The 8,850-nt window shown below is 30.2% G+C and overlaps 2 protein-coding genes across 5 annotated transcripts; both read right to left on the reverse strand.

The window, feature by feature from the left end:
• LOC106790330 (protein Smaug) lies at positions 1 to 6,338 on the reverse strand. 3 transcript variants are annotated; one of them, XM_014755137.1, is made up of 9 exons: positions 5,947 to 6,338; positions 3,057 to 3,398; positions 2,655 to 2,970; positions 2,166 to 2,551; positions 1,956 to 2,066; positions 1,481 to 1,852; positions 1,233 to 1,392; positions 908 to 1,157; positions 1 to 627 (listed from the first exon to the last, which is right to left on the reverse strand). In XM_014755137.1, the coding sequence occupies exons 2-9, from the start codon at positions 3,268 to 3,270 to the stop codon at positions 433 to 435; spliced, it is 2,004 nt and encodes a 667-aa protein (XP_014610623.1). In that variant the 5' UTR covers positions 3,271 to 3,398; positions 5,947 to 6,338; the 3' UTR covers positions 1 to 432. The 3 variants fall into 3 exon arrangements, with proteins under 3 accessions (XP_014610623.1, XP_014610624.1, XP_014610625.1); XM_014755138.1 differs by lacking the exon at positions 5,947 to 6,338 and adding an exon at positions 3,732 to 3,924; XM_014755139.1 differs by lacking the exon at positions 5,947 to 6,338 and adding an exon at positions 3,487 to 3,561.
• A 382-nt stretch (positions 6,339 to 6,720) lies between these two features.
• Positions 6,721 to 8,444, reverse strand: LOC106790331 (protein yippee-like 5). Of its 2 annotated transcripts, none has more exons than XM_014755140.1 (2): positions 8,048 to 8,444; positions 6,721 to 7,792 (listed from the first exon to the last, which is right to left on the reverse strand). In XM_014755140.1, the coding sequence occupies exons 1-2, from the start codon at positions 8,206 to 8,208 to the stop codon at positions 7,597 to 7,599; spliced, it is 357 nt and encodes a 118-aa protein (XP_014610626.1). In that variant the 5' UTR covers positions 8,209 to 8,444; the 3' UTR covers positions 6,721 to 7,596. The 2 variants fall into 2 exon arrangements, with proteins under 2 accessions (XP_014610626.1, XP_014610627.1); XM_014755141.1 differs by having other exon boundaries at positions 6,721 to 7,783; positions 8,048 to 8,435.
• Positions 8,445 to 8,850: the final 406 nt, after the last annotated feature.

An 8,850-nucleotide genomic window follows, 5' to 3' on the forward strand; every position in this document is an offset into this window, starting at 1 on the left:
TTTTCTTCATTTCTTTTTATTCCTTCTTCTTCTTCTTCTTCTTCATTTGGTAATGTTATTAAAGCGTGAGAGTGTAATATTAATATTTATATATTCATATCGCAATAAAATATGCGAATATATATAATATATTTAATGTCATATGTGATTATCGACCAGTCAAATTTGTTCACATTTCCATTCTTTCCATGTTCATTTCAAAAATTTACCATATATATAGTAATTTTAGTCTTTTATTCTAACCCACCTTGCACCACCCCTTTTATCTTTTATTTTTTTGTTTTGTTTTTGCTTTTTGTAACAATCTATTATTTTTTGGACAAGTATTATTAATGTGTAAGTTTTTTGTTCTGTATCGTTTCTATTTTTTTTGTTTTAAAGATGGAACTTACTATACGTCCAATAAAATAATGGCGAAGGAGACATGTTCTTTTAAGCTTCGCCAAAACCGTCAAGAGCTTGTTCGGTCATTCTCAAGCAGAGCGTTTCAAGGCTTAAATTTATTTCTGGCTCGGTTGTTTCTGGTCCATTATTTCCACCATTTTCACCTCCACCTCCGCTTCCTCTTTGACCAAGAAAATGATCTCTTGGTGCACTATATGTTCGTTGCAACGTTCTTTGTAGTTGCTATAATAAATATTAATCATGAATTAAAAACAAAACAAACTAAGACAATTTTTTCTTTACAGAACTATTAATTTTAACTATGAGTTATCCTTTGTATTAATTTTTAACCCTTTCGCATATGTTGATTTAAAAAATTGTAAATTGAAGCAGAATATCAATGAATTACTATCGTCACCAATAGAACAAAGTAAGCATCAAACGTTGAATGACCATAGTTATTAGTAGCATCGAAAGGGTTAAGCTTTTGAGCAAGAATGATTAATAATAAATTTATATATACCTCTAAGCTGCTTTCTTGTAAACTAGGTCTTTTCTCAGCCGTATGTACTGGACGTAAATTATTCTGATTCATAGTTTGAATCTGATTATTTTGTATGTATGGTGTCGATATACTATTTCTATGTGGACTAACGGTAAAAGAATTATGTGAGTGAGTATTATGAATATGATTTAAATTTAAACTCGGTTTTCTATTGTGTTGTTGGAGATTGCAGAATCTTCGATTATTGTATCCATAATTATATTGCCATCTTAAATTCAAACGATTACAATTAGTACAATAATTATATATATATATTATAATGAATAATAAATTGGTTTCATACTTTGGTATTGGTCGTGGATTACCAAGTCTACTACGCCATTGTTGTACTTTTTCCTTTTGATTGGGAGTAAAGCAGTCATGTTGCAATACCTTTTCTAACACATTAATGCATGCACATAGAATTCCATCATCAACGCTGTCTAGTGCCAGTCTACTACAAACTGTAAATTGTTTAAAAATAGCATTAACAGAGTTTGAAAAATATCAAATACAAATAAAGGAAAAAAAAATTAAAAGAAATTAGCTTACGTTTTCCAAGTACTTTAGTAAATTGTGTGGGTATATCCTGAGGATCGCTTTCCTGACTTGGTTTTAAAGGTGTCGCTAATATGGTCTTTAATTCGTCAAGAGTGTTGACAAGCAATATTGGCCCTTGTGAAAATGAAGTACCTTGTGTACTATCTCGAGTTGGTTGCAAAAGATCCTTTTCTAAGTTAACTAGAGTTGTATAACGTTGTTGCAATTTAGCAATGGATAAAGCTAACTTATGTCTTGCTCCCTTCGTTACACCTTGTTCAGCTAATTGATCTTCAGTTAGTTGTAACATTTCTTCATAGCTTAGGGTAACGAACAAGTAGCTGTATTTGTGGAGACGTAACGTCTTAAGCCATGATGGTACATCTACGTTTGAAATATATTTAATAAATTCAATTAGTTGAATCTATTTTTTAAATTCATCGGCAGATAATGGTGTAACAAAAGATATATATTTTTTAATATATACCTTTCATTCCACTTGCCAATGTACGATTAGAAGCTTCATCTAAACGACCCTCGCTACCACTGCTTGCACAAGAACTCTGCGGACTGAGAGGACTTAAACCTATTAGACTATCTATAAAAAGAAAAATAATATTAATATTATTACATTTTCTTATTTAATTGAATTTAATGAATGAATGATTAGAAATATTAAATTCATTATTAAACTAACTGGTATGATCTATGGAAATACTAAAACTGCGTGGTTTGTGTCTTGTGGAATTATTAGCGTTATTGGTACGATCGACGACTTCAAGATGATGTGCTGATGCATCTGGTGGAGTCAAACTATTTGAACGACGTTGACGAGTTACAGGAGGAGGAAATTGTAGATTAAATGTGGTACTTGGCTGTGTGCCAAACAAATGTGTTTGTTCATTTGATTGTTGTTGCTGTTGTTGTTGTTGTTGCTGTTGCTGCTGTTGTTGTTGTTGTTGCTGCTGTTGTTGTTGCTGTTGTTGTTGCTGTTGTTGTTGCTGCTGCTGCTGCTGCTGTTGCTGCTGCTGTTGTTGTTGCTGTTGCTGCTGTTTAGAATTCCTTTGCCACACATTATCCCACCTTTAAAGTAAAACATTATCAAAATACTTATATTATTTATTACATTATTAAGATATAAACTTAAAGCATATAATCATATCCAATAATTCATATTATTATTCACCTAGTCGTGGTGTTTGTATATTCTTCAAGATTATGAATTGCAGTACCACTGATACGCTCTTCAAGATGTTTTAGCCATTGAGTTAGTGAACGTCTATCTTGACTAGTTATAGCAGGGTGAATTAATGTGTAACTTAGCAACTGTTGGGTCTGCTCTGTAAATTGACCTGTGCTCACGCAATGACTAACTAACTCAGGTATTGCAACAAGATAACATTGTTTGCACTCTATATTCCCAGGCCTTAAAAGTGGGAGATGTGTTAATAGTTGATTGATGGCAACATCAGTAGATTCAGAGAGTAACGAACCAATGAAAGCTAAAATTTTCAAATTTTGCTTAGTTTTTTAATAATAGAATATAATATCAATTTTAGCACACAAATAAATGTTATTAATTAATTACCTGGATTATTAGCATTCAATTCTTGAGTATCCAAATCAGAAACAGCATGAAGAGAATGTTGTATGGCGTGTGCTAGAAATCTAGCTTGAACAGCTGGTACACGACGTAGTAAAGCATAAAGAACCACAGTTTGTTCGCACTCGTTCCACTGAGAGAATACCCGAGTAAGTTCACCAACTTGTTCACAAAACAGAGCACCCGGTGACCACTTCATTTTATATTACACTTATCGATATAACTGATAGAATGTCTATGATCACATCCAAGAAGTCGCTGTTTAAGGCTTTCCGAGAAGAGGTTATATGAACTTTGATTAAAATCTTTCCTCTTCCAAAAGTTACTCTGTAGCAAAAATAAAAAAACAATGTCCTTAATGATAAACTTACAAAAAAGATAGAAGTTGTATACTTGAGATTAAAAAATTAGATACCGTATTATATTTCTATTACATCCTTTCTGAATATTACAAGCCAAATAAGGAGCACTGAATTCTTAACCTTTAAAAACGAAAAACAAGAAAATAAAAGGAGACAAAAGTTGTGGTAGCCTCAAAATAACGACGAGTCGTTATCAACAGTATCGATTTAAACACTCCGATTATACAATCAAAACGAAAACTTTATAAATACGGCCTATTAGAAGAAAAATAAAAGAAGAAGAAAATAATGAATTTACCGAATATGAATATATCTCCCGGCTGGTATAAATGGCAATTCATAAACGTTGAGGAAGGTCAGTTGTACAACTGCATGTCCAAAAACATCGTTTTAAACTTTCTATACTTCCTAACATGAAGAGAAGAACATATCGGTTCGAATAAAAAAAAAAAAGGTCAGAGCCGGATAAACGCAATACTTTAAAACACAGTTCCACCCTACACAATCATGTATACATAAATACACATATATATATATATATATATATATAATATGCGTTCTAAGAAAAGAAAAAAGAACAAGCTGGAGAGAAAGAGAGAGAATGTGCGTGTGAGTGAGCGAGAAAGAAAGAGAAAGGGAGAGAAGGAGTGAGAAAAAGAAAGAGAGAAAGAGAAGGAGAGAGGGAGTGAGGAAAGCGGGGGGGGGAGAGAGAATACTTAAAAAGAAAAAAAAGTAAATATATTTATACCCCGTGACGAACTTTAAGCTTGGAACTTCAAATCGGTAGACACACATACATACATATCATGTATATATATATATATATATAGATACACACAGTTTCACTTTAATTATATTATTTTAAAATTATAGAACAGAAGACAATAAATAACGACAAAGAGAAGATAAAGCTAGAAAAAAAAATGGAATACCACATAACCTTTAAAAACATATATATATATGTTATCGTGAAAGATCGAAATTGGAGAATGTCAAGATTTACATGGTCGCTTGGTGTTTGTTCAAAATATTATAATGTATAAAAATAAACCCAAATATTCGGTCTTTCACCGACGTATTTGATGTGCTGACAAGCGATCATGTGAATCTTGACATTTTCCAATTTCGGTCTTTCACGGTATTATATATATACATATGTATATATATATATATATATATAAAGAAGTTAACTCCGCATCAAAGATATACACCGATAAGAATTCCACTGAGGTCAAGTTTGTTTACCCCGCGATGCATGTGTATTTATAGCTTTCCTGCTGAGAAGCCACGTTCGGCGGTGCAATGGCATCGTTAAGACCGCCCTAAACACACACACACACATATGATTTTTAAACTCACACATACACACAACCGATAAGATAAATTTCTTATATACATATATGGAATTTTTAAAAATGTCACTTTAATTGTTTTCGTCCTCTCTTTTTATCTCTCCCTCTCTCTCTCTCTCTTTTCTCAATCCATTTCATTGAAATCATCCAATAAAAAAAAAGACCAATGAAAAATATTCAAATTTATGAAAAGTAACTAAAAAAAAATAACTAGAAAATTAATTCGATCGGACTTGAGTTATTAATTATATAAATATTATTCGTTCAATAAGAAAAAAAGAAAAAGAAACAAAAATCTCTACGTAATAAATATTAAGAACAATAGTAATAATAATAATAATAATAATAATAATAAATAATCGAAAAAAGTAGAAAATTTAAAATAGTATTATTTACTTGCGCGATATATTATGTTGGATCGAATTACACTTTTCATATGTTTAAGAAAACGTTTCCCAAGTTTAGATTCTATCCTTCTAATCTGAATTTTGAGTGGCAAAAGTCAAAGGGCAGAGAATTTTGATGGTAGGTGAAGATAGATGTGTAGAAACATGAGAAGAGAGGAGGGGGCGGAAAGAGGGAGGAGGGTTGAGAAGAACGAAGGGAGAAAAACAAGAATACGAGAGAAATGGTAAACTCGAGAACAAAATTATGTTCAATCATTATTATAATTATAATAATAATAATAATGATCATCATCATCATCATATAATTATAATAACCATCAAACGTTTCTTCTATATATTATTATTCTAATATTTCTGTGATCACACATTCAGAAAGGATAAACTTAAAATTCAAATGCTTTTTTTTTTTGTTCTTACTGTGTGATCGTTATTATTATGATTATTATTGTTATTAATATGTTTTTTTCTTATGTTTATTATCCTATAAGTTTGCTTTCCACCCCTCTCCCTTTTAAACACTACCCTTTCCCCCTTCCCCCCGTTCGATGGCGACTCCACTGATATTCGGCCATTGAGCCCGAAACGAGACAAACAGAGAGAGGAGAATTCTCAGTGTTTAACACTCCCGCTGTCAGTTTGTTCGTTTAGTTCGTTTTCGAATCTAATTTATATTTGTATTTATATATATATACACATACATATATGTACAAATATAATTGTCGTAGAGAAAAATAATGCGTGTGTTTGAAATTACCGTGTTACTCTTTCTGCCTAGTTCAAGCAGCTCGATGATCGGTCGTTCCTTTTACACGCGTTTATTATGTATCAGCATTAACTCGTTTTGCACGATACAACACAACGAACGAAGAAATTGAACTAAACAACGCGGATTTTATAACATGTTTCTTCTTATTTGTTTGTTTTTCTTCTTCCCTTCTTCTTCTTCTTTTTTTTCGTCGTTCTATCAACTACTCGGCGTTGATTCGAAACGAGAGAAACATTAATCGACCACATGCGATATTGTCGGCCTACGTGACCACACTGGTTCGTTGTCGTGATCGAAACTCGACGACTCTATGACTTCTCTCATTGGTTATCATATGTCACTTGTTATCAGCCAATCATAGAACGTGACGGGGCGCGGCTCGTTTATCCAAAGTTCGTCGACCGATGAATACCTGTCATCTGATTGGTTGATAATATTACATAGGTTCAACCAATCAAGTGTTTTGGCGGCTTAAAACTTTTTGAATTATATTCTTCCTATGTATTCTCCCTGTGTGCTCGACATTTGAAATTCTAAAAGAAACAGATAGATATATATATATATATTAGTATTTATATATGTATAATATATACGGTCTAACCTTTATGCTTATTTTTTTCTTTACATTTAGTTTAGAAATATTTTCTTTATGTGTGTGTGTGTGTGTGTGTGTACGTGTATGACATAGTATATAGAAAAGGTTATCGTTAATATATTTAACGTATTTCAAAATTATACGTTTATTGATAATTAACATTTTTCAAAAATTCTTTTATTTCTTACGATCAATCCCAATCATATTATTTATTATTTTGGCCAGTTAATATTATACACGCACTTCCTATTGTACATACTGACGCCGTATTTTTCTTAATTACAATTAAATTTAACATAATAAAATTTATTTAACATTTCAACTATTTTAATATATTTTGTTAAAAATTTTGTTATTGGTAGTATTTTTCTGTTTTGTTTTTTTTTTTATTCAGTATCATTATGTCATATTATTGCATACGTCTTATAATAATAACACAATTTTCATCTTAGCACTTTTAATTAATCTTCATGTCATTTTCAGTTTGTCTCGATCGAACAATCTGTTACTAAAGAAAGTTAGTTAATATTTATTTACACAATATAAATATACAAGCATATTACTAACAATAAAATTGAAATCCAACGCTTATCATGAAATCATGAAGAACATTTGAAAGAGTCTTTAATAAATTTCATTGCACTGTTATATTTAATTACGATATTATTTTTATAAATAAAAAAATTTTTTTTTCCTTTTTTTCTTCAAAGACCTTTCAATTGACATTTATATTTGGCAAGATTAGTATTTCGATTTCATGAGAAAGTTGATGTTTCCCCTGGCATAATAATTTACTTATTAAAGAAAAATGAAATAAACGCGCTTAATAATACTTATACCGATAATTGACACAAGTTAGAGAAATATTGGTGTTTGTTTATCATTTATGCAGCAATGGATCGATTTATACTAAATAATTTATACCTTACACTGATTATAAAAAAACAAACTATAATATAGATTCTTAAACTCTATTGTGCACTATAAAAAATGATTAAATTTATATATATATATATATTATATATAAAACTATTTTAAGTTTATTAATTTTCTCCCATTCCATCACTCTCTGTAACTAGAGCACGCTCCAATATAACACGGCCTTCCTTGTATCGTTGATTATCATCTGTCGCAAACTCATAAACCCACCCAAGTTTAGCATCACAGTTTTTACAGCTTACATCTCGTACCATGTGACGTCCAGTTAACATCACTCTATCTTGTACCTCGCTGCACAACATGTAATAATAATATTAAATAGATTCATAAAACAATAATTAAGTTAGATAGCGAAGAGAACAATGATCATTTTTATAAGCGTTGTGTTATATCGTATAAGCTTGACTTACTTCAAATATCATCGAACAATGAATCTCAATGCATATAGATAATTTATGTAATAAAAAATATTACTAATTAACAAAATGCTAATAATAACAATGAAGTTATAATACAAAATAATAATATAAAGAAACAAGTTTTATATTTTAATACCTGTAATTGAGGTTAACAACTTTGTTAAAGAGAAAAGCTCGACCAGTTGCACCAGTGAAACGAGTACTGATCAGCTGTCCTCGGTTTGTTAAATTAGTGTCGCACGAAGCGCAAGAAAAAAGACGCGTGCCACCGATGTGTTCCAAAAATATTACCCCCATTTTAAAGTTTGCTTTTATCACGAAGAAAAAAAATAACACGTTATGAATATTTGATCAATTTTTCAATATATCTCGAAACGTACAAACAAAGAGTAATAATAATCATACAAATGTTGCAACCAAACACTCGACACATTTACACTACGCTAAATATATACGGTGATTTGCATTAACAAACTTATGACACTTTCCTCGCACACATATGATTGACCAAAAACAGAGCATTAATTCCACTTCGACACCTAGATGGCGTTACTCTGATTTTTCATTTATTTTAAATTTCAAAAATTTCCTAATATTCACACTAAAGATTCTATTTTTTGTTGATCTATATTAAAAAATGTTATTATAATTTATATTATACATAAATCTTGTAGAGATATTATATTTATAAATTTTATATTAAATAATATATGAAAGAAAAGTAATATAATATTAATTTTCATTTTCATTATTTAAAATTATGTTGGATTGTATCTTTGTATAGAAAAAGAAATTCTGTAAAAACATAATTTTACCTAGATATTTGATAATAATCTTTATTACATCAAAATATTGTATCTTTATTATTCATATATAAATGGTATACAATATGTTACAAATACGTATGTATATGTATGTATATATGTATGTAAAATGCGT

The sequence above is a fragment of the Polistes canadensis genome, unplaced genomic scaffold (genome assembly GCF_001313835.1).
Source record: "Polistes canadensis isolate GaletaPanama2010 unplaced genomic scaffold, ASM131383v1 scaffold_230, whole genome shotgun sequence".
Taxonomy (NCBI): domain Eukaryota; kingdom Metazoa; phylum Arthropoda; class Insecta; order Hymenoptera; family Vespidae; genus Polistes; species Polistes canadensis.

Bases quoted from the DNA above. Each gene is read 5' to 3' on its own strand.
- LOC106790331 (XM_014755140.1), bottom strand. From the start codon at position 8,208: ATGGGGGTAATATTTTTGGAACACATCGGTGGCACGCGTCTTTTTTCT. The intron at 7,793-8,047 runs GTATTAAAATAT...TTATTATTACAT, and splicing joins GTTGTTAACCTCAATTACAG to GTTGTGCAGCGAGGTACAAG.
- LOC106790330 (XM_014755137.1), bottom strand. From the start codon at position 3,270: ATGAAGTGGTCACCGGGTGCTCTGTTTTGTGAACAAGTTGGTGAACTT. The intron at 2,971-3,056 runs GTAATTAATTAA...TGAAAATTTTAG, and splicing joins ATTGAATGCTAATAATCCAG to CTTTCATTGGTTCGTTACTC. The intron at 2,067-2,165 runs GTTAGTTTAATA...TTCTTTTTATAG, and splicing joins TATTTCCATAGATCATACCA to ATAGTCTAATAGGTTTAAGT.